This window comes from Muntiacus reevesi, chromosome X (genome assembly GCF_963930625.1).
Source record: "Muntiacus reevesi chromosome X, mMunRee1.1, whole genome shotgun sequence".
Taxonomy (NCBI): Eukaryota; Metazoa; Chordata; class Mammalia; order Artiodactyla; family Cervidae; genus Muntiacus; species Muntiacus reevesi.
The window spans coordinates 141163505-141188746 of NC_089271.1; the positions used below are offsets into that span (position 1 = coordinate 141163505).

Below are 25242 nucleotides of genomic sequence, written 5' to 3' on the forward strand. Positions count from 1 at the left end.
CCTGAGATATCCCTAGAGTATTCAACGGAAAGTTTGTGCATCAGAATACATTTAGAACCTCTCAGGATAATAATTTTGAAGGAGCTAATGGTCATTTGAAAATTCAAGTTATGGTGTATGTATGGGTGTGGGTGTGTGTGTTTGGTGTGTAAATCAACTTCATAACTTACTAGATATGCCTTAAAAAATGAAGGGTACTAGCTCTGCCTCAAAGAATAAATTTTCTGGGGGTATTTAACAACTGCAAAGAAGGTTTTTGAAAATAGAGGAAGCAATATGTAAATGCCCAACATTAGTCATTGAACATAGTTTAAGCATACTCAGTTCCTGAGATTAAAGGTTCCGTGTAAGCATGTATAATTAATATTTACCAATGGCAGTAGGGACTTTGCCTTTCTTCAAGGAGCTCAGAGTACTTGCCTGGCATTATCTAATTAAACCACTCAATGTACCTGTGAAATGCATTGGAATCTACATTTTAAAGATGTGGGCACTGAAGCACAAGTGGACTTAAACTAAACTCATTTAGCATGCCAAGGGCGAAATTGGATATAAGACTTTCAGTCTCATGATCTAGCTGCCATTCTTCAACCGTGGCCAATCCACTCTATTCTAGCATAGCCTTGCCAAGCAACATAGTTTCATAAGTCTAGGAAGAATTGGAGTGAATGCAAAGTAATTCCAATTATAAGGAAGTTTGATTTTCAAAAATTGAACATATCACCTGTAATATTATTATAGCAGAGTTTGAGTCAGTGCCATTCATTTTCTATAATGGCCTTGGTAAGTGTGGGAACACTTGGTCAACATCTGTTAGAATGTATGTTTGTAGGAGGTAGGCAATAAAAAGCAACAGTGGCTATGGGAAAATCTCCCATCTTCTTCTAGGTATCTTATTCTTAGGTATAATAATAGTTACCATTTATTGAGGGCTTCCCTGGTGGCTCAGCCAGTAAAGAATCTGCATACAATCAGGAGACTCTGTTTCGATCCTTGAGTTGGGAAGATCCCTTGGAGAAGGGAATGGCTAGCACTCCAGTATTCTTGCCTGGAGAATTCCTGTGGACAGAGGAGCCTGGTTGGCTACAATCCATGGGGTCACAAAGAGTTGGACATGACTGAGACACTAACACACACATACACCATTTATTGAGCACTGTGTGTTAAGCCCATTATATGGATTCCTCCTTCAGTCATCACTACTATCTTCTGAAGTAAATATTTAGGCAGAGAGAGGTTAAGTAATTTACCTAAGGGTGGGTATACAGCTAGTAAGTGGTGACATTAGGATATAAACCTAGGTCTTCTAACTCCAAAGCCTTTCATTATGCTACCTCCCACTTGCTATCTTTGTTCTTATTCCCATCTAGTGTTAGACTCTGCAGCCTGTAGACATATCTGATTTTTCCCTATTGCCTAATCAGGGTCCCTGAAAATACCTCAGCTTCAGCTCAAGGTTTCAACATCTTGCTCATCTTGAAGATGTAAGATAGATATCATTTGCAAATTGGTTATAGTACATTTATTTGTTTCTCCCAGTCTGTAGTGTTTAGTTCTGTATCTAACAAATTGCCGCCATAACCTCTCTGCTTTGTTGGTTTCAGTAATCATCATGTGTATGCATTCGACTTTGATTGGGGGAGAGACTCAGATGCATCTCTTGGAATGGGCTCACGATCTGCAGATGACTGATGGCACCTATGTCTTTGTTCCCTATGACACCCTGCTCTACAGTTTACCTTATAAGCATACCCCCTACCAGGTTCTAAGGAACAACCCAAAACTTCGGGAAGCCTATGATGCTGTGTTGACCATCACAGTAGAGTCCCAAGAAAAGACCTTCTATCAAGCCTTTGCGGAGGCAGCAGCTAGAGGTGAAATTCCTGAGAAGTTGGAGTCAGATCAAGTAAGTGCAGATTCACAAATTAATCATGATCAGAAAAACTCAAAAATCAGGAAAGTAAATATTTTTCCTATCAAGTGCCTCTATTCCTGAGGAAACTCAGTCAATAACAGGCAACTGCACACAAGTTAAAAACACCTTTTGTTTGCAAAAATCTTTTGTAAAACAAGGACACATTATTGGAGTTTTATTTTTATTTTTTATCTTCAAGTTACCCGAAATAACAGCATACAGCCATGAAAAAGAAACAAAATGTGTTTAAGAATAGGGACACAAAACTTTAATATATATTAGTGCTAAAATACATATTTATATATATACATATACATATACATATAAGTGCTGTTCAAGGGTACCTAGTAAAAATGAATCCTATTTCTGACCCAAATTCTGATCAAGTCAACAACAAGAGCTGGTATGTAAGAAGATACTGGCTTTATTATTGATAAAGCTGGTATTGGGGAATACAGCTTCTGTCTATGTGTTTCCCACTGCTGAATCTGAAGATTGATTAACCTTCTCCATCTAGTCACAAGCATTACCAGACCCCTATATTCCTGCCCCATGAGGGCATGCCTTTCATTTAGATGTGTAACCTAGAAGAGCATAGTGGAGTATGTACTCCCCATAGGTAGCTCACTCCTAAGAGAAAGAAGTTAGGATAGCCTGGGATACACATGTTTAATTCTCTTACCAAATGAACCAGTCAGACTAAGTCACTCCTCCTTTGTGGGAAGGAATGAGTAAGGTGGTGAAGAAGTTAGGTGTTTTTTTTGCTAGTAGGGCTATCTGTATATGAAAGGAATCTTTGGGAATGGGGAAGAATTCCTCCCTAATAATATATAAGAAATAATATAGAGATATATATGTATAGATGAGTATGTGTATATGTATATATATGTGTATGTATATGTATGTATGTATATGTGTATAGATGAGTATGTATATATGTATAGATGAGTATATTTCAGATTCAAATCACAGCCAAAGGGACTAGTGGAAGAAACAATAGTGGAGATGGGAAGAAAGCAGAGAAACGAATGGACAAAAACAAAATGGATCAAAAAATAGACAAAAGACAAAAACAAAGAGGGAGAAATAAAAAGAAGACAAGGAATATGAGAGGAAGATGGGGAGGCCAAAGATAGTTATATCAGAAAAATACAGAGGGAGTTTTTGTTTGTAGTTTAGAGGCCGGACATAGAAGGCACTCATTTTTAGAAGTATTTAGAGTGGCACATAAATAAGTTGAAAAGTTCTAGCATTTGCTAGCATATTGTATTAGTTATAATGCTCTGGCTGTAACTAACAGAAAGCTCAACACAAAATAGCCCAAGTAATTTTTTTTTTCGAAACTGGAAGATATGGGGACTTTCAGTTCAGTTCAGTTCAGTCGCTCAGTCATGTCTGACTCTTTGCGACCCCATGAATCACGGCACGCCAGGCCTCCCTGTCCATCACCAACTCCCGGAGTTTACTCAAACTCATGCCCATCAAGTCAGTGATGCCATCCAGCCATCTCATCCTCTGTCGTCCCCTTCTCCTCCTGCCCCCAATCCCTCCCAGCATCAGGGTCTTTTCCAATGAGTCAGCTCTTCACATGAGGTGGCCAAAGTATTGCAGTTTCAGCTTCAGCATCAGTCCTTCCAATGAACACCCAGGACTGAGCTCCTTTAGGGTGGACTGGTTGGATCTCCTTGCAGTCCAAGGGACTCTCAAGAGTCTCCTCCAACACCACAGTTCAAAAGCATCAATTCTTCGGCACTCAGCTTTCCTCACAGTCCAACTCTCACATCCATACATGACCACTGGAAAAACCATAACCTTGACTAGACGGATCTTTGTTGGCAAAGTAATGTCTCTGCTTTTTAATATGCTATCTAGGTTGGTCGTAACTTTCCTTCCAAGGAGTAAGCGTCTTTTAATTTCATGGCTGCAATCACCATCTGCAGTGATTTTGGAGCCCCCCAAAATAAAGTCTGACACTGTTTCCACTGTCTCAGAGTCAGTTAATTCAGCTGTTCAATGACATTATCAGTGAACCAGGTTATTTTCACTTTTTCACTTTACAACCATAGCATGCTGGCTTGCCCTCATAATCTGGTTGCTTTCCTGGTCCCAAGATGACTGCTACAGTTCCGGACAGCACATCCAAGTGGAACTGTCTACAAATGAAAGTGAGAAATGTCCCTTTCTTGTGTATCTTTTTTAAAGTGAGGAAATCTTGCTAAGAATGTCTTCAAGCAGACTTCTCCCCACACTTTCCTGATCAGTCATGTCCCATACTCATGCCAAATTGAAAATTTAGAAAGAAGAATGAGACCATTGTGACTGACCCTATGGCTGCTGGAAAAGTATGCACAATTAAAATTGAGATTCCATTAGCAAGGAAGAAGGCTGTCGTGTGGGCAATTGATTGTGCCTAACACATTCTCCATAATCTTCTCCTTTATGTATACTACTTATTCCTTTATTCTGTGCATTGCCTTTCTATCTGAATAAATGATTCAGGTCAACTTTAGGTTTTCTTATCTCTTTCTGTCCTGAGTATTGATAGCAAAGATTTTGCTGATTCTTGTTCTAATAAAAAAAAAAGTAGCTAGTAGAGATATTAACAGTTTGGGATTTGAACATTATTGCCACTGATATATTTATAATAAATCTTTCTTTTAGGATACACACATATATTTATTAAAAACAACTCGTTGATTTGGTCAAGAGTGGCAAGAATCCTGCAAACTGCCAAGAATGGTTGCTCAAACCAGTTGTTTGGTGTATTCACAGGCGAGCAACCAGATGGTGAATTTTTGTACTTTTTATCCAATGATATGGTATCATATAGATACAAGACTAAATCATTTTTTTTTACTTTAATCACAGGATTGAGGGAAATAGAAAGAAGTGTTTGTTTGTGTGTGTGTGTCTGTGTCTCTGTGTGTATGGGTGTGTGTATCTGTGTGTGTAATACGTGTATGTGAGCAGATATTTTGATACAAAAATTTCAGACCTTTCACTCTTAATAGTTGATCCAATCTCTTTGAGCTTGTGGAAAACATAAGGTAATTAAGGTAAAAAAAGACACCATTAGTTTGGTTGCTAGGCAGCCTGTACTCTGCTTTAGACAAGGAAATAGAGCGAAAACAAAAGACTCTAAAGCTTATATATAAAGGAAGCTTGTTTAGATGCGTTTCTGCCCCCACTTTGCAGGTGCCTTGGCTTTACCTTCATAACCAAAGAGTGATAGAAGTGTAAGATAATTATTTTCTCATCTCTGATAAACAAAAACTGCCTTTCCCCTAAATTACGTTGCTAAAAGGCATTTTTAAAGGCAGCTAGTATAGCAGAAAGAGCATATGGTAAAGAGTTAGACAATCTTGGTTTAAATCTCAGCTTTTCCTTTTGCTAGCTGTGTACCCTTGGGCAAATTTGAGTCTCAATTTTACCATCTGTAAAGAAGGTTAGTAATCTACAGCTTTTAGGATTGTTGGGAAGATTAAACAAAGCAATGTGGGTAAAGTGACTAGCAGAGTGCTTGACTTACAGCTACTTCCTTTTTGCCTTAATGGTTGATGGTGACCTAGCCTCTAAGTTCCAGTCTGACCTCAACTTACTTCCTTGAAGTTTTATGATTATTGGCAAAGAATTACTCAATAGTTCCTTTGCTTATCCCTGGACTCCTGTGTTTTTGTTTTTTTTTTTCTTGTTCAGTCAACAGATCAACAGCTGTTTATTAAGCACATACCATGTGCCATGCACTATGCTGAACTTCAGATAAAAGAGTAAACAAGACAGGATTTTTGACAGTAGAATTGGAGCTAGTTCATAGAAGCCAATTGTGTGCCTCTTTTCCCAACACTGTGTTCAGTGGCATCATATTGGTAGATTGGATCAGGCGTTGAAAATATTTATGCCACATAAATTGGTAAATGCTACAAGTAAGAGGTTTTTTCCCTTCTCTTAGAGCTATTGCTAATATTTACTAGCACATTAATTGTTCCCAATCTTATGGGGCTTAAATTCTAATGAAAGAGAGATTGTAAATGAGTAAACAAATATATGAAAAAGATGGCTATATTTTTCCCTTGCCCAGTAACTTCCAGTAGAGTTGAAAATTCCAAATATAGAGGCTATATTGCTTGTAGCAATGGTTTGCATCCTTTTAGTTTATACAATCGCGTCTTCAAAAAATTAAAAAAAAACAAAATTATGAAAGCAACGCATGCACATAGTTTTAAAAGTCAAGAAGTAAAAAAAAAAGTCAAGAAATACTGAAATGTTTTGTATCAACAAGGCAGTCCCTAGGCCTTCCTCTCACTCTTCATCAGAAACAACCACTTTTATGTCTTTTAGTTCTCTATTGTGGTATTTATATTTCTAAATATCATACTGCTACTGATTTCTTGATTACTCTACTTTGGATATTATTTGCTCACTTCCCATTATAGTTAAAGCTCTTATATACTTTATTTTTTTAAAATTATTTATTTATTTATTTATTAGTTGGAGGCTAATTACTTCACAACATTTCAGTGGGTTTTGTTATACATTGATATGAATCAGCCATAGAGTTACACGTATTCCCCATCCCGATCCCCCCTCCCACCTCCCTGTCCACCCGATTCCTCTGGGTCTTCCCAGTGCACCAGGCCCGAGCACTTGTCTCATGCATCCCACCTGGGCTGGTGATCTGTTTCACCATAATATACATGCTGTTCTTTTGAAACATCCCACCCTCACCTTCTCCCACAGAGTTCAAAAGTCTGTTCTGTACTTCTGTGTCTCTTTTTCTGTTTTGCATATAGGGTTATCATTACCATCTTTCTAAATTCCATATATATGTGTTAGTATGCTGTAATGTTCTTTATCTTTCTGGCTTGCTTCACTCTGTATAATGGGCTCCAGTTTCATCCATCTCATTAGAACTGATTCAAATGAATTATTTTTAATGGCTGAGTAATATTCCATGGTGTATATGTACCACAGCTTCCTTATCCATTCATCTGCTGATGGGCATCTAGGTTGCTTCCATGTCCTGGCTATTATAAACAGTGCTGCAATGAATATTGGGGTGCACGTGTCTCTTTCAGATCTGGTTTCCTCAGTGTGTATGCCCTGTAGTGGGATTGCTGGGTCATATGGCAGTTCTATTTCTCCTATATACTTTCTTACCCTCCTTCAGACTTCAATTATGTCACACCTTTTAGTTAAATTCATATTTTATGTTTTTAATATTTTACCTGTCTAAATATCACTCATATATAATCCATGTGGTATACTATGATAAGAATTCATTTCAGTTATAACTTTTGATTTTTACTGGAGTTAACAATTTCTTTATTTTTAATTTTTTTCCCTTAATTTGGATTTCCAAGTCTTTCTGCACTGTCTGATAAAACTACAGAATCTTTTCAAAACAATTTTATACATGGCAAAATCTGTTAAATCCCTTATCAATTTCATTTGTTTTTCCTGAGGCTCTCTGTCCTCCTATTCCAATCTAAACTTGTTGCTCCCTAAAGTTGCTGTACAACTCTTATGATAGGATCTTCCTTTTTGCCACTCTGGAAATTCCTTTTTCTCTTTTTTTCTCTGTTGGATTCACTATTCATGACTCTCATGACTCCCATTTTCTTGTTTATGGTCTCTTTGGTGGAGCACATCCTTTAGCAGATTATGAGAAAGATATACAGGAGTTAAACTTTCAAAATTTTACACTGTGAACTTTTATTCTAGCTTCACTATTGATTGATAGTTTGACGAAGTTTGTAATAAATATAAGTTGGCTTCCCAGGTGATGCTTGTGGTAAAGAATCTACCTGCCAGTGCAGGAGACTTAAGAAACACGGGTTCAATTACTGGGATGGGAAGATTCCCTGGAGGCAACCCACTCCAGCATTCTTGCCTGGAGGATCCCCATGAACAGAGGGGCCTGGCAGGCTACAACCCATAGGGTCGCAAAGAGTCACACACAACTGAAGTGACTTAGCACAGCATAGCATAAATATAGATTAAAAATTATTTTCTATTAGCACTTTGAAGACACGGCACTTTGTCTTCTTATTGCCGTCATTGGTGTTGAGAACTCCAGTGTTATTCTTATTCCTGATCCTTTGATGCAACGTGTTTTCACTCCTCTTTATCTTCCCTGGAAACTTTTAAGGTTATCTCTTTATGGAGAAGGAAATGGCAACCCACTCCAGTATTCTTGCCTGGAAAATCCCATGGATGGAGGAACCTGGTAGGCTACAGTCCATGGGGTCACAAAGAGTCGGATACAACTGAGCGACTTCGCTTCACTTCACTTTATTCCCTGTGTAATGAAATTTCATGATTATGCCTGGATTTTTGACATGTATTTTGCTGTATGTTTGGTAGGGCCTTTCAATCTAGAAGTTCCTTCTGCCTAGAAAATTTTCTTTTCTTTTTTTCTTTTTGTCTGGTAATTTCCTCAGCAACATTGTCTTTGTACTTTCTGGAAATACCACTAGTTGATATAAGATTGCCTGGGTTGATTTTTTTTTTCTTGGTTGAATTTTTAAATTGTCTTATTAATTCCCTTGTATCACTCATATTTTTGTTTTTAGTGTTTCTTCCTGAAAAAGTTCCTCAATTTTGTGTTCTGATTCTTTTACTGATTAATTTTTTTGCTATCATGTTTTTTATTTCCAAGAATTAATTCTTGTTTGATTCTATTTTGTTATAGCATCCTGCTTTTGTTTCAAGAATGTATCATTTTCTCTTATTTCTCTGAAAATATTCATTATAGTTTCTTTGAAGTTTTCCTTTGCTCTTTGTGTCTCCCTCAGTTCCTAATTTTTCTTTGTTTTGGTCTCTCTATTTAATCTTGGAAGCTTTTCTTAAGTGATGATCCTGGCTGTCTGGTCATATTTAACAGTGAAGCTTTAAAAGAAGGATTTGAAGGTCCATCGTGGGCATGTTGACCTGTAGGTTTCAATATCAGGGAATTGACTTGCCAGCTGTTTTTGTGTGTGTGTGTGAATATCTGTAGATCTTGCCTCTTGGGCTAGTCACTTTCTTCAGAGAAGAATGCTTCAATCTCTTTCCTGGGAGTTGTAATCCTGATTGTCACTCTTCTGGGAGCCATGTTGGGAGAAGTAGACTGGGATTTTCATCATTAAGTATGAACACTTTAGCTTCATTATTCATTTTTCTATGGCCCACCTCATTTTCACTGTCCTTTGGGTCAAGTGTTCCAGCTCTGGAGCTGCTCTGAATCCGTTTAACCTGTTTCCTGCAGAGATTTGGCTCTCCTTGGTAGAGGTAGATGGCAGAAATCTATTCTGTACACACACATTCAAAACTACCCCTCTTTTAGTGCTCTGCCTAACCCCTACTTCTGTGCATAGCGCCTCTAACTCCTAAGCCCTTCCAGGATTCACAAGGGCAAATCTCCTTGTTGCTTACCAATAGTCCCCTCTTCAGGTACTTAAATTTAATCACCCTCCACTCTGCTAAATCAGTTACCACTCCTGTAGCAGGTTTCAGTCTTTATATTCTGTGGTTCAAGATTATAGATGTCTCCAAATGCCATTAGATGTGGAGGTTTACTGTTTCTGGTTCTTGTTCTTGTTTGGGAGTGATGTTTGAGAAGGGGAAGAGAGTGAAGAAGAAGCTTTGGTTTTTCTGTCTTTAATAAGGAAGCCATGAAAGGAAAAAAAGAAGTTACAAAAGGTATACATGATACTCTTTTATTGGTGAGTTTAACTACCATCCATTAATTAATTTAGCATGTATTTATTAACCTCAGTTAAGAGCATGGGCTCTGAGGGCAGAGTGCTGCAAGTTTACTTAAGCTCACTGTATCTTCATTAATTTTAAATTGGGAATAATAACAGTACCTACCTCATACAGTTGTTGTGAAGATTAAATGAGTTAATACACATAAAAGAGCTTGCCTGGCACCTAATGACTCCTCAATAAATGTTTATTGTTATTATTAATGTTGTTATTTTTATTATTATGATAGCCTAGGTATTCTGCAGGTAATGTAATGAAAAACAAAATAGAAACAAGATCTTTCCCCCAATAAGGTGAACAGTTTTACCATTTCAGGATGCTAAGGACACTGGATCTAAAACTGGGACTCTTGTTATTTATTGGTGATGAATTCAAGACTGGAACAAGGATCTTGAATACTAACTTCTAGGATGATATTACCAGAGCTCTATGCTCCTCTTCTGAAATGCAAACAGTAGCAGCTATCATGTAGTCTATGTTTATTTTGTACCAGGTAATTTACATAAATGGTCTTATTGAATCCTCAGTCCAAGCCTACAGATTAGGTATTATCAAGTCTATGGGGTCACAATGAGTTGGACATGACTGAGCAAGTGAACTGATTGAATTCCCTATTATGGATGATGAAACTGAGGCTCAAGGTAACTTGTCCACTTGTCCATAAACCAACTAGGATTCTAACCCAAGTCTAATACCAGAAGTACCAGAACCTGACCATTTAACCACACAATAGCCTTTTAAAAAATTAGATCATTTCCCATGTCTAGTATTTTACTCAAAGTAACATTACTAAGTGACTAATACTTTGATTTGAATGGATTTATTGTAACGTTTGGGGTTCCCCTGGTGGCTCAGTGGTAAAGAATCTGCCTGCAATGCAGGAGACGCAGGAGACATGGGTTTGATCAATGGATTGGGAAGACCCCCTGGGGGGGAAATGGCAACCCACTCTTGATTCTTGCTAGGAAAATACCATGGACAGTGGAGCCTGGTGGGGTCGCAGTCCATGGGGTCGATGGAGTTGGACACGACTGAGCACACACACACACAGACACACACACACATTGAATTGTTTTCCTCTAATAGAGAAGGTGATAGAACATTATGGCAACCTGTGAAAAGATAAAAATAAATCTGAATGGAGAGATTGGGAGGTGGGACATCAGTGACAAACTTTCTAATTTGGTCTCAGCATGATTGGACAAGGATTACCCTTTGTACCTTTATATATTGGCACAAAAAGACTTCTGAAATAAGGTTTTAGTTCCTGCCTTCTTCGTTTTCATTGTATTCCCAATCTTTGTTTTCATTGAAATTCTATTGGCTACAAATACATGTTGCTAGAACACATATTTTGAATATTTTTTCCAAATGTGACCTTATTTGGCTAAGCAAAAGAAGTCCTCTGGATTTCTCAGCAAGCCTGGGGGACCTGAAGCTCCTACACCTATTGTTTTCCATTACCATAGATATGGGTGGCTAGCAGGGGAATGCTAGGTTGATGGGGATGTGGTTAAGACTAGAGCTTTCCAGGATGGGGCCTACCAGATAGGTTGTCCGAAAAGGTTGCCTGCCGCTCATAGTAGCTACAATTGTCTTTGTGCTTTATTCTATATAAAATAAGAGTGTGATGTTCATGAGTATCATGCCAAACAGATTAGGCTATTAGCCATTTCTTGGCTAAGTTCAGGAAGTGCATTATTGGAGGTATCACCTTTAATAACAAGAATTCAGTTACCTTTTGGTTTCTTGATCTCTGTATGCACCTGGCTTTTGGTTCAAAGGTAATGTTGCCATTTTGTCCTTCAAATGATGCTTTCCAAGCCAGGTATCTTTTTTTTTTTTTTTAAATGTACTTCCAAGGACAAAATTCTTTGGAAGCGTTTTGTGTCTTTTAAGCACAGTAAATCTGAACTGATAATAGTCAACTTAATGACAGCAAGAATCATTACACTGAACAAATTCAAATATCACTGCTCCTGACCCAGACCTTGGTTTCTTGGACACAAGCTCCAGATGGCCTAGGGTAGCCAAAATCACTGAAAGTCTCTCAGTCGTGTCCAGCTCTTTGCAACCCCATGGACTATACAGTCCATGGAATTCTCTAGGCCAGAATACTGGAGTGGGTAGCCTTTCCCTTCTCCAGGGGATCTTCCCAACCCAGGGATCGAACCCAGGTCTCCCTCATTGCAGGCAGATTCTTTATCAGCTGAGCCACGAGGGAAGCCCAAAATCTCTGAGTAACAATGAAAGATTAAATCTCAATTATCATTCATTTATTCACAGTTCATTCATTCTGATTCGGGTCTATACAATAGTCAAAACCAATAGGCTGAGTCACCAGTGGTTTCACCATTCTGATCTGTGACAAGGTCATCTGCCTGACAGTAGGTCCTGCTAATCCTGTCTTGCTTCTTTGGAACTATAGTCAGAAGCCAACACAGAAGGTTGTAAAGAGTGTTCTTACTTCCCTTGTCCCATCCTCTACTTCTTCTTTTCTTCATTATGTGCAACAGCTGTAACTACAGAGCTTTTGCTACTAATGCTAACAGAGTATGCCTTTGGCTTATGGGAAGGGGCAGTTACCATTGTTGAAGGGCACAGCAGGTAAAATGGCAATATAAACCAGCTAGAACACAAATCTAAGCCCTTACAGCGAGAGTGGGTCATAGTGACAGCCCCTCTGTTGCAAATGAATGCCGTTGCCACAGCTGTGTTCTTTCCCTTAGCTTCAAGTCCCTCTACCATACTTTTGTGGCTCTTTTTGTGTGAGTATGTGCATGTGTGTGTATATGTGTGTGATATGTGGTGGAAGCTAGAGAATCCTGCAGGATAAGCTTCAGGTTTCATTCATCTTGGGGAGTTACTGTCAGTGAGCTTTAACAGGGGTCAGTCCGAGAGATCTGAGGGCAGCGAGGGCTGGCCAGCTGAAAACCCCATGGGATGGGTCAGCCTAGAGGCGAGGATATTGTTTTTAAGAGTTCAAATCTTTCCTTTTGGTGGTAGATTAGATGCAGTCCCTTTCACAGAAGGCTCTGTGCCTTTCGAAACAGAATACTAGCATTCTCCCTATTTTCAGGAACTTGCTGCCCTGAGGGTTTTTACTCATTTGTTTTACTAGTATTGATTTTATCCTCTACCTTCCAGCCTTCAGTTATTGTCATAACCAACCCAAGCCCCAGGGAACAGGCAGACTCTTGCAGAAATCCTAAATACAATTAACTGGAGCATCTGAGAATGTCAGGAGGGAGAGTTAGTGCAGCCCCCTAAAGGGACCTCAGTGTGTGCTAGGCAACTAAGTGTGGATGCCTTAGTGGCAGCACATGTCATCCATTCACCATGCTTACTGCTATAGTGTGTGTTAAGGTAGGGTGGTGAAGGGGGATCATTGGAATAAAGCTCAGGAGATTGAGATGTTGGTTTCTTCTCTGCTATTAGTTAGCTCTGTTGCTGGGGTAAGGTCTTTGGCCTGAACAACTGGAAGAATGGAGTGACTTTTAACAAAAATGGGAAAGCCTTGTTGTAAATGGAGCACAAAGATTTGAGGTAAAGATCAGGAGTTTGATTTGGGGTACACTGAAATTTAAGCAGAGATACCAAGTAAGCAGTTGACTGTATGAATCTAGAATTTAGGAAAACAGGTCTTAACTGGAAGTGTAAATCTGAGATTTATGGCATAGAGTGATATATTAAAGCCAGGAGAGCAGAAGAGATCACTAAGGGAGTGAGTTTAGATAGAGAAGACCAAGGACGAAGGACCAAGGACTGAGCTGTAGGGCACATCAATGATAGAGGGTCAGAGGAATTAAGAAGAACCTATAAACAAGTCAAACAAAAAAGTCTGCAAGCTAAATTTGCTCCCTGGTCTAGATCAAGATTTGGGAAGTTTCACAGGAGTTCAGAACTAGAAGTGACCATGGAGAATATGTGTTTCAATCAAGAATGCTAAAATAAACCAAATCAACAGACATGGGTTCTAGTCCTGATTTTATGCCTAGGTGAGTGACCATGATCCTTGCAGGACATTTGATCCTGTCCCAAACATCCATAAGAAATTTGGTCCACACCAAAATGCCCTTGATATTTGGTCATGACCAAAACATCTATCTACATTTGGTTCATAATACATTTGGTCCTTGCCAAATGGTCCTTGATATTTGGTCTTCTCCAGAACCATTTGACATGGACAGAATATGCTCATGGACATTTTGGACAGGAACAAATGGTCCTGCAAATCTTATGACTGTTTTGCTGTTTTTGTTTGTTGTCTTAGTTACTAAGTCATGTCTGACTCTTGGCAACCCCATGGACTGTAGCCAGCCAGGCTCCTCTGTTTATGGGATTTCCCAGGCAAAAATACTGGAGTGGGTTGCCATTTCTTTCTCCAGGGGATTTACCCAACCTAGGGATTGAACCCTAGGTTCAATCTTTACCACTGAGCCACCTGGGAAGCCCATATGACCGTTTTGAACAGCAAACCAAATGTTTGCTAGTCGACCTTGACCAATCACTTAACTTCTTTGGGACTCCTTTTCATATCTAGGAGGTAAGATAGCTAGACTGGATGACTCCATTCATGATTATGTATCCTCAATTTAGAGAGGAAGAAATTGAAGCCCAGAGAGAGGGAACCAAATGATTTTACCAACTACCAAATGATTTTACCAACCAAATGATTTTACCATCCATAATGCCCTGGTAATTAACCTGGTAAATTTCTTTTGAGTGCCTCTTATCTATTTCATACTTTTTTTAAGCCCCTTTATAACTCTAAATCACTTTCTTCGTTTAGAAGCATAAAAGTACATTGTGTATGATTTGGTTTGCTCATAAAATTGTCATATTTGATATATTTAAAGATGTGAAGGCCTGGGGGAAAAAAACAGAAAAAATCAGGGGAGAAACCAAGCAAGTCCTGAGAAACAATCTTTTTTTTTTTTTTCCCTCTGGGTCTTCATAGCTCACCTCCACTCAGACGTGCAGCCCATAATAATGAACACAGGCTTGGAATACACTCTGAGATTGCTCTAGGGCAACTAGGGCTCAAGATAATTGTAATTTTTAAAAATAGGTTTCACCGTTGTTTGGAACCATCTACAATTCAATTTACTTTATCGCACAAGCCATGAATAATGCTATGAAAGAAAATGGATGGGCTAGTGCTGCCAGCCTGGTTCAGCATTCCAGAAATATGCAGTTCTATGGATTCAACCAGTTGATAAGGACAGATTCAAACGGAAATGGAATTTCAGAATATGTAATACTGGACACCAACTGGAAAGAATGGGAACTCCATAGTACTTACACTGTGGACATGGAAACGGAGCTGCTACGGTTCGGAGAGACCCCTATTCACTTTCCTGGTGGCAGGCCCCCTCAAGCAGATGCAAAATGCTGGTTTACAGATGGGAAGATCTGTCAAGGAGGTAAGGAATGGAAAATCACAGGTAGTCAATTTGGCTCAGCTTGGGTTACAGGGAACCTGTTTAGGGGAAGGCATGTTTTAATATTGGGACACTCACACAATCAATCATTTGCAGTCAGGTGACATAAACAGCTTGGAACTCTATGTAGTTAATTTAAAATAATAAGGACAATGAGAGGTCCTTTGCAGCTTTGAATAACCATCCACAATTTAAAAGCCTCCCACAGTCGTTAAAAGGATCCCACTCCCAAAGAGGTTTTTCTAGTAAGAGGAAGGCACGACTCTTTATCTTGGTCTCTTGTATGCTATGATCTGCAATTGTTTCCCTTGCTGGAAAATTCACCTGTCCTTTCCTTGATGTATCCAAATCCTGTCAATCAGGTTCCACCACGGAAATACAATTTCTCCACTCTCTCCTCTCTGAACTCCCATTGAACTAAAAGTCTGTACCTCACAGCTTAGCACAAAATTGCTCTCCAATTGTTTCTTGTGTATTGATTGTGTCTCTTCCTCCCAAATGGACTGCTCCTGGAGGGCAGGGACCCGAGCTAATAATTATGCCCCACCCCCAACCACCCAACACAGTTGGCATCCCATAATACTGACAGTTTGATTGACTGATGGAAACCCTCTAGTTTGTGGAAGTGAGGACACTCCATCAAATCTCTGAGAGCCAGAGGAGAAATTTGGAAGATCTATATTATTCCTATGCAGGTATACCCCACACCTTTCTAAAACCAAATGCATCTATTTGAATTAGACTTCAACTTCTCTTTTGCTTTAGCACCTCAGTACCTCTTCACTTGCATCATTTCCCTTTGAAATCTTAGTAATCCATCCAAACACTTAGCTTTTGCAGAGGACAATTTACATCCTAGTGAAAATACTAATTATCAAAACCAGGCTCACCCTTGAAGGACAAGTGCTACGTTTTTCATCTATAACTCACGAGGTCTGTGGGTTTGGGTGGATTAAAAAGATCTTTTATTTTATGAAGGCAGCATAATACCCTTCACAGGTGAGATAACATATTTGTTCTCAAGAACTCTATTGCTGTTCAACTTAAATTAACGTACTCAAAGTTTTCCATTCATGACCTTTTTTCTCCAAAGAAACACCCGGGTCAGCCTTCATTCATGTGATTTGTTATTGTCAGAGTGGTGAGTAGTTTTGCTTCAGAACGGTGAAATTGCTTTCTGTGTCCATAAAGTCAACAAGACAGACTGTGTTGGAGAAGAATAGAAATAAGTTAGGTAGATGTAGCTTGGTTTTAGAGTCACCAGAAAGCACGAGGAGTCGCTCTGTGGTGCCCTTTATATACAGCCTCTTTCTGATGCCATTCTTCCTCTTCCTCTTTCTCTCTGCAGGCATCAACCCTACCTTTGCTGTGATGGTCTGCCTTGCATTGCTTATAGCCCTGCTGTCTATTATTGGATTTGCTTACTTTATAAGGTACACTTTTTTTTCTTTTTGTATATAAAACTACAAGCCCATAATAGCCTTGTTAATATTGATTTCTGGGAAGTCATATTTCAGTACAATTGCCTCATTACATGACCCACTGATTTTCTTTTTTTCCATAGTGATTTACCATCCCTACCGGCCCCATTTAGAGTGAAGTGTTTTCATGATGCCAAGAATAACTTCCTCAGCTGTGTTGTCAGTGTTATTGCCTGTGAGTAGATCTGGCTCTCAACACTATTGTGAAATAAGAGAGCTAGTACTTTAGGGACTGCCTACCCCCGATCTGTGCTACCTTTTCCACTGGCAGAGTCTCCTATAAACACTTCCCTCCACAAGTGGTATGGACTGGGATATTTTAACAAGTTCCAAGAATTAGGCAAACTTTGGCTAGAATCTAAGATTTAGGAATAATGGTATGAATTCACAGGACTGTAGAGGAGATTAAATAAACCAAAGCCAATAAAGTACCTAGAACAATACCTGTCTCATAGTAGGTGCCCAAGAAATGGTAAATCTCAACTCCTTCTCAAGCACCTGGAGCTCTCCTGCTGATTGTTGGGAACTGAGAATCTTTGCTTTGAGAGTCATCACTTTTGCCCAGGGTATCCTATTGCAGATTTTTATTATCATTCTTGCTTGGACAAAATCAGTCCTAGCTAATCATCACCATCATCATTACCATCAAGTCTTTATCTTTCTTCTTCAGATCCTTAAATTCATGACCAACTACTCTGATGAACTAATTCAGGATCAGGGATAAATGGCTTAAGCTGGCTTTATAATATGACACCCCTTTCTCATAATCTTCACACTTTAACAGTTGGTTCCTCCCCACAGTAGGATGATTTTGGAAAAAATAAATCAACCACAACCCTCCTACTTACCCTTTCTACTCTGTAAACCGCAACTTTGTTATCTCTTTGTAAGGGTGGTCCTAACAACAATATGACAAGAACTTGATGGAGAACGGGATGGAACTATTTGGGCAAATTTCAAGGAAAAAAGTGTCTATAGAGTGTCTTAAGTATCTGTGTAAATTTGGACAAGACACTGAATTTCTCTTGGTCAGAATTTTCTTATTTGTAAAATGAAGGAATTGGATTAGATGATCTTTAAGAGCCCTTCCAGCTCTGATATTCTAACAAGTTAATAAAATCCTGGGTTGAAACTGACAGGTGTTATTCCTAGTGTTTAGTATGTTAGTATCACTGTGAAAATCCACTATTATCCAGTCTCCCCAGTATTAGAGACTCGATAAAGCCACACAAAGTTGTAAGTAGCTTATGAATTGTTAAAGCACACTAGATAAAGATGACAGTTTAAAGTTTTTCTTTGAATTTCTGTGACTGTGACATACCCCTACTCAGAACATAAATTTAATGTTTAACTGCCGCCAAGGAATTAAGTATTTAATTAACATCATGAGCCACTTTTAGTGAATATAAATGCCCTCCAATCACAATCTTCTCCCTCTAGAGAGAATTGAAGAGGAGTAGGCTCTGGCTCCCCAATGGCAAAAGATGCCATGGCAGGGTGGAAAATGGAATCACTCGGCTGCTTATGTTATTTGACAACTGCCCCCCGCCCCCCACAAATGACTGATCTGGCTGGTCTTTCCCATGAAATGGACTGTTCTTTGGGCTCAGAGGGAGCCTGACCTGTAATTCTTAGGGAGGGAAGAAAAAAAGAAAAAAAATCATGGGGGGGGGATTTGTTTGGAGCTTGTGGGCTGAAGGGCAAAGAAGGCTGGAGAGGGAGATGATTGGAGAGGGACATGATTAGAGAGGAAAATGATTGGAGAGGAAAATGAGTTTGAGACAATTGGTGCTTCAAGTGGCCACAGAAAACTCAGGGACGGGAGAGAGGCACGTCGTTTCCCAGAGTCACTTGGGTCTTGGGTCTCCAGCTAACAAAGCACAAAAGGTGCCCCCTCTTCACTGCCTTTCTCCCGCTCTCTGCCCACCACGGCTGCAATCAGAAGAGCTGAGCGGCTGATGAGTTTCGGTAATAGATGGTGATTACTTGCAGGAGAGTGGCTCTCTGTTCCTTCCTTTTCTCTGTGTTTTGATTGTTGTTTTTTTTCTTTTCAAAAAGAAAGACGTGCAAAGAACCCAGCCACCCCAAAACAAAAGATTCTTTGAACTCCTCCTTTCTCTCTACTCCGAAACAGATTGCCGCGCCTTTCTATAAAGCTCTCCCGTGCTTTGTAATACTAATGATGATAATGGTAATAATGAGCTCTTATACTTTCATAGTGCTTCATGCTTTTCAGAGCACTTTCACATATATTATCTCATTTGATTTTCAAAACAACTCTATAAAGCGAGTAATGCAAGGACTATTATCCTGCTGGAGAGATGAGGACACTGGTGCATGAAGAGGTTAAATTATTTATCCAAGGTTATCTGGTTAATTAATGACAGAATCTGCACTGCACCTCAGATCTCTGGATTGGGGGATCCAGTTTTCTTTCTACTAGAGTGTATTCTGTAGCATGATTATTTTTACGGGTGTGCCTGCCTTAAGACAATTCATTGCACATATGAAATAGATAAGTTAGGGAGTGATGCTTTACTTTGCCGAAAGATTCATGCAGTCTACCCAAGAATTCACTAAAGGGCTCTTTTAATTTTCTCTGCAAGGCAGCAGCTCCCACAATGATAAGGGACATATGTGTTGGCAGACAATTAGAAACACATTAATTGTTTGTTTACAAATCGGTGGAATCGCTGAGAAAAACTGTCTGGGTTGTTGGCACTTAAAGCTACAGTGACACCTTAGACTTCTTAGAGCAACCTGACAAAGCATTTTTTTTTTTCTGACAAAGCATTTTGATTCAGTGATTGTTCCCCCCATTCTGGCTGTCTGCTTTAATACATTCCACAGGGTGACCATTAAGGGATTATGGAAAAAGTGAATCCGAGCTCTAGCTATCAGAGCCCCCGAGATGAAACAGAACAAAACAACCACACACACTAATCCAAGATTCTCTCGAGATCCTCAAGTTGCCCAGTTAGCTCAGCTGAGGACCTACCTGACTGTGTGGGTAGACATCACAAACTTCTGTGTCTACTAATTGATTTGTAAGAAATAATTGCATTCACCGCAAATTAATGGGCATGTTTGGAGAGAATCAGGTTTAAACTGTGTCTATGTAATGCTCAGACAAGAGACCAATTCAGTCAAAGGAAAAAAAAAAACCAGTCAGCCCATTTGTTTGGAATCATGTAGACAAAGCAGCCAACTGATTGAATTTTTCCACTTTTCAACCTGTTGCTTTGGCAACACGTAGATGCAACTTTGCAAGACAAGTGGTCTTGTGGGCAGGAATCTGGGCCCATAGCCAGACACCCAGGATTCAAGCCCCAGCTCTGCCTCAGGCAATGGTATCTTACACAATTTGCTTAATTTTGTTTTGTTTCTTTAATATTTTTTGTATTTGTAAAATTGAGATTAATGATTCTTGGCCCTGATATTATTAGAATATATACTGTGGCAAATGAGAAAAGGTGTTATATTTTTTAAAAGTATTCAGAGGTGTTGTTTTGAATGTGCCCTTGATATGGAATCACTGTTATAATAGTCTGAGATACCCATCTCTATGCAGTACCCTCCCTCCTGATACTTCTTTAATAGCATTTTCACTTTTCTCTTTTGGTCTTTATAATATTGCAAGTTATGAGGCCCAGACTTGCTCTCTCTCTTTGCTGTGGATACTGTGGTAAACATCCCTGTGTGTTTATTCTCTCAATTATCTTGTATAATTTTTTAACTTCTATCATAGGGCGAATTTACCCCCTGGTTTGCAAAATATCCAACCCCCATGACCTTCTGACTTTATGCTTGTTTCAGACATCGTATAAATAAAATCCAGTTGATTAAAGGACCGAACAGAATTCTACTGACTTTGGAGGATGTGACATTTATCAATCCCCACTTTGGCAGTAAGGTAAGGAGCATCCCTTTCTCTTACTGTGTGGCCCCTGGTGGTATCCACAAGCCACAGGTGACTTGCAGGCACTTTGCATGTGGCTAGGCTGAATTGAAATGTGCTGTAAGAGTAAAATACATGTTGGATTTAGAGGATAGTACAGAAACATGTAAAATATTTCATTCTAGTATTTCAAAATATTAATGACATGTCAAAATGATAATACTTTGGATATATTGGGTTAAATAAAGTGTATTACTATATTACTTGGAAGGAAAGCTATGATAAACCTGAACAGAGTATTAAAAAGCAGAGAATCACTTTGCCGACAAAGGTCTAAATGGTCAAAGCTATGGTTTTTCCAGTAGTCATGTACAGATGTGAGAGTTGGACCATAAAGAAGGCTGAGTGCCAAAGAACTGATGCTTTCAAACTGTGGTGCTAGAGAAGACTCTTGAGCATCCCTTAGACTGTAAGGAGATCAAAACAGTTAATCCTAGAGGAAATCAACCCTGAATACTCATTGGAAGGACTATTGCTAAAGCTTAAGCTCCAGTACTTTGGCCACCTGATGCAAAGAGCCAACTCATTGGAAAAAAGACCTTGATGCTGGGAAAGATTGAGAGCAGGAAAAGGGGGTGACAGGACGAGATGGCTGGATGGCATCACCGACTCAATGGACGTGAGTTTGAGCAAACTCTGGGAGATAGTGAAGGACAGGGAAGCGTAGAGTGCTGCATGGAGTCTCAAAGAGTCAGACATGACTGAACGACCAACTCAACAACATTACTGAAATTAATCTCATCTGTTTCTTTTTAGGTTTTTTAAATGTGACTACTAGAAAACTTAAAAGTACACATGTGGTTCATATTACATTTCTGTTGGATAGTGCTGGCTTAGAACAGTTTTGAGAAAGTGAAGTACCTTGAACAATAGGGTAGCAATGACTTTAAATAGCCCTTCTTTGTACATTTGGACTCAACAGGTGATTGCAAATTCCCCAAGGGCGGAGGTACATCTTTTGTTTTTAATGTCAACCGTAGCACCTGATGTGGTGCTGATGGGGTAATACGTGCTTGTAAAAGCTTGGTGGATCAATCAACTAGTGAAAGAGATTTAAGTGTCACAGGGTGGTGTTCTGATTGTGATTGTGTTGTATTGGCTGTTTGTAATTAATGCCTGCTACTATGTCCTGTCCTTGGGCTAGGTTTTGTAAGAGATGGCCCATAGTCCCTGCCTTCATGGAGATTACAGTCAAGTCAGAGAGACAAGTTATACCATACAGAAGAGTGAGTAGATGCCATGTTGCACAAAGGAAACCAGACATATGGTAGAACTTCAGAGGAGACAGATTACTGGAGGAAGACTTCTCAGAGACCCAGAACCAAATCTGGGTCTTAAAGAAGGAAGGATGGGCTTTGTCTAGGTCCCAGGTCACAAACTGGTAACCACTTTTGTTTGATCTTTACGGTTATAAAAATTGTAGCCAGAATTTTGGAATCATGAGGTTACACATAAAATCTTGGATTTCTGGGTATTCCTTACAAGTTGGAAGATCTATCAACTTTGGGTATCATTGTGGCAATTGGCTGGAACTCTGCAGTAGTTTGCCATTTTGGAAAAATTTGTAAAAACAGTGTCTGCTGTTTGACACACTTTCCATCACTCTCCATTGTCTTCTGCTCAGCCTATTGGGGCTTCCCCGATGGCTCAGCAGGTAGAGTCCATCTGTGATGCAGGAGACACAGGAGGTGCGGGTTCAATCCCTGGGTCAGCAAGACCCCCTGGAAGAGGAAATGGCAACCCACTCCAGTATTCTTGCCTGGAGAATCCCATGGACAGAGGAGCCTTGCAGGCTGCTGTCCATAGGGTCACAAAGAGTCAGACATGACTGAGCCATTAAGCATGCATGCACTCAGCTTATTTCATTAATTTATATTACCTGCCTGGCTCCTATAGGCATCCTAGGCAGAGAAAACAGCATAAAAAAGTTTGAGAAAGAGAATGTTTAGGGAAGAGTTTTGTTGAATTTAGCTAGTAGTGGGAGAGTGTGCCTCTTTGTAGGGCTTCCCAGGTGGTGCTAGTGGTAAAGAACCCACCTGCCAGAGCAGGAGACTTAAGAGACACAAGTTCAGTCCCTGGGTTGGGAAGGAGGGCATGACAACCCACTCTAGTATTCTTGGCTGGAGAATCCCATGGACGGAGGATCCTGGCGGGCTACAGTCCATGGTGTCACAAAGAGTCAGTCACTGAAGTGACTTAGCACATAAGCATGCACATGCCTCTTTGTACCCAGTCTGTGTGGTTGAAATAAAGACAGTAGTCTTTGCAAATTCTAGTATGGTGGTGGCAGGGTGTCTGGAGAGGATGCAAACACCTCACATTGCCCCCATGTGCTATTTTTGCTACACCAGCATACAAGAGCTGAGAAATAATTATCTCTGTGACAGAACTGATCATTTGCCGAAATGTGACAGTAAAAAGCGTGCTCTAACTAGTTGTCTGGGTGAAAATGGATTTACAAGATAATACCTTGTACATCTGGAATCAAATGAAATGTTCAGCTGTTTGCTTTAAGTCTCAATTACAACCCTAACCCTTATGTGTTTAAATCACCGGATCCTTTTGTAAGGTTGACATCATGTTCCTGGAAATGTATTGCTGAATGCCAAAATGATCACAGTGACTGAAAGGTACATTCTATTCTTATGCCATCAAAGCGTATTGATGTTAGTCTCTAATTTTGAAGCCACTAGAGGACCCTGGAACTCATGCGGTGTAACTTGTCTAGATTTGTCATATTCACTATAGCTTGTATGAAATTTTACCACCTCAATTAGGAAGGGTAGATACTGAAGTACAAGCTCTAAACCAAGCCAAATAGATAACCTAATACTAAGAGAACAAGTATTCAATTCTGTGACAAAGTATTTTATCCTGAAATGGGTGATCAGTAATCAAAGCAGATGGCTAGTAGTCATTGTCCAAATGAAGCAATATATAGTAAAGTTTTGGTCAAAGGAAATAAACCTATTTTTAAAATCTTTACTTGTTTATTGGTCAGTCAGTTCAGTCGCTCAGTCATGTCTGACTCTTTGTGACCCCATGGACTGCAGCACGCCAGGCTTCTTGGCCCTTCACCAACTCCCATGAGCTTGCTCAAACTGGTGTCCATTGAGTCAGTGATGCCATCCAAGCATCTCATTCTCTGTTGTCCCCTTCCCCTCCTGCCTTCAATCTTTCCCAGCATCAAAGTCCTTTCCAATGAGTCAGTTCTTCGCATCAGGTGGCCAAAGTATTGAAGCTTCAGCTTCAGTATCAGTCCTTCCAATGAATATTCAGGACTGATTTCCCTTAGGATGGACTGGTTTGATCTCCTTGCAGTCCAAGGAATTCTCAACAGTCTTCTCCAACACCACAGTTCAAAAGCATCAGTTCTTTGGTGTTCAGCTTTCTTTATGGTCCAACTCTCACATCTGTACATGGCTACTGGAAAAACCACAGCTTTGATTAGATAGACCGTTGTCAGTAAAGTAATATCTCTGCTTTTTATGTGCTGTCTAGGTTTGTCATAGCTTTTCTTCGAAGGAGCAAGCATCTTTTAATTTCATGGCTACAGTCACCATCTGCAGTGATTTTGAAGCCCCCAAAAATAAAGTCTGTCACTGTTTCCATATCTATTTACTATGAAGTGATGGGACTGGACCCCATGATCTTTGTTTTTAGAATGTTGAGTTTTAAGCCAGCTTTTTCACTCTCCTCTTTCACTTTCATCAAGAGGCTCTTTAGTTCCTCTTTGCTTTCTGCCATAAGGGTGTGTCATCTGCATATCTGAGGTTGTTGATATTTCTCCTGGCAATCTTGTTTCCAGCTTGTGCTTCATCCAGCCCGGCCTTTCACATGAACTCTGCATATAAGTTAAGTAAGCAGGGTGACAATAAGCCTTGACATACTCCTTTCCTAATTTGGAGTCCATTGTTCCATGTTCATTTGACATTTGAAATGTCAAAATGACAACTCATGTCAATTGCCTAGATATTTTGGGTCTAAAGTATCAAAACAATAAACAATTTTGAACTGAATTATCCTTTCCTTTGTATAGGCCTTGCGGTGGTCCAGTAAATATAAAACCTCATTCACCTATGTCTTCTTTCTTTCCTGTACTTGCGTGCACGCTCAGTCATGTCCAACCCTTTGCAACCCCATGGACTATAGCCTGCCAGTCTCCTCTGTCCATGGGATTTCCCAAGCAAGGGTACTGAAGTGGGTTGCCATTTCCTCTTCCAGGGGATCTTCCTGACCCAGGGATCGAAGTTGCATCTCCTGGGTCTCCTGCATTGCAGGTGGATTCTTTACCATTGAGTCCCCTGGAAGCCCATTCTCTCTTTTCTACTAAGACACAAAACATGTTTGGCTTTCATACTAGTCCTCAGAAAACCACCATAAATAGCAGAATAGTGCTACCTCCAGATGAACAAAGTACCTAAAGTTTTAAAATCTTGTTCATGATAATAGATCTTTTCTTTCACTTGTGCATAAATTTTGACATAATGAAAGTTTAAAAAAAACAATCATCATCACTTTTCACCATAGGAGTGATAAAAATGAATAGCAACTGAAATAGATAGCCTTAGAGGGCGTGTTCTTCTTCTTCTTGACTATATTGGCCCAGGTAGAAAGAGATGGCACTACCATAGGAGAACCTAGCTCTTAACCTTCACATCCTTTTTGGCACTTGGCTTGTATCAGGGGTTCTGATGG

The 25242-nt window shown here is 39.7% G+C and overlaps 1 protein-coding gene across 1 annotated transcript in view; it reads left to right on the forward strand.

Annotated features, from left to right (window-relative positions):
- The window catches only part of GUCY2F (guanylate cyclase 2F, retinal), a 90194-nt gene that overhangs the window by 11341 nt on the left and 53611 nt on the right, over positions 1 to 25242 (forward strand). Inside the window, exons 2-5 of the mRNA XM_065916472.1 lie at positions 1605 to 1906; positions 14733 to 15087; positions 16454 to 16538; positions 20403 to 20499. Of these exons, the coding sequence (XP_065772544.1) occupies positions 1605 to 1906; positions 14733 to 15087; positions 16454 to 16538; positions 20403 to 20499 (839 nt within the window). The remainder of the gene's footprint in view (positions 1 to 1604; positions 1907 to 14732; positions 15088 to 16453; positions 16539 to 20402; positions 20500 to 25242) is intronic.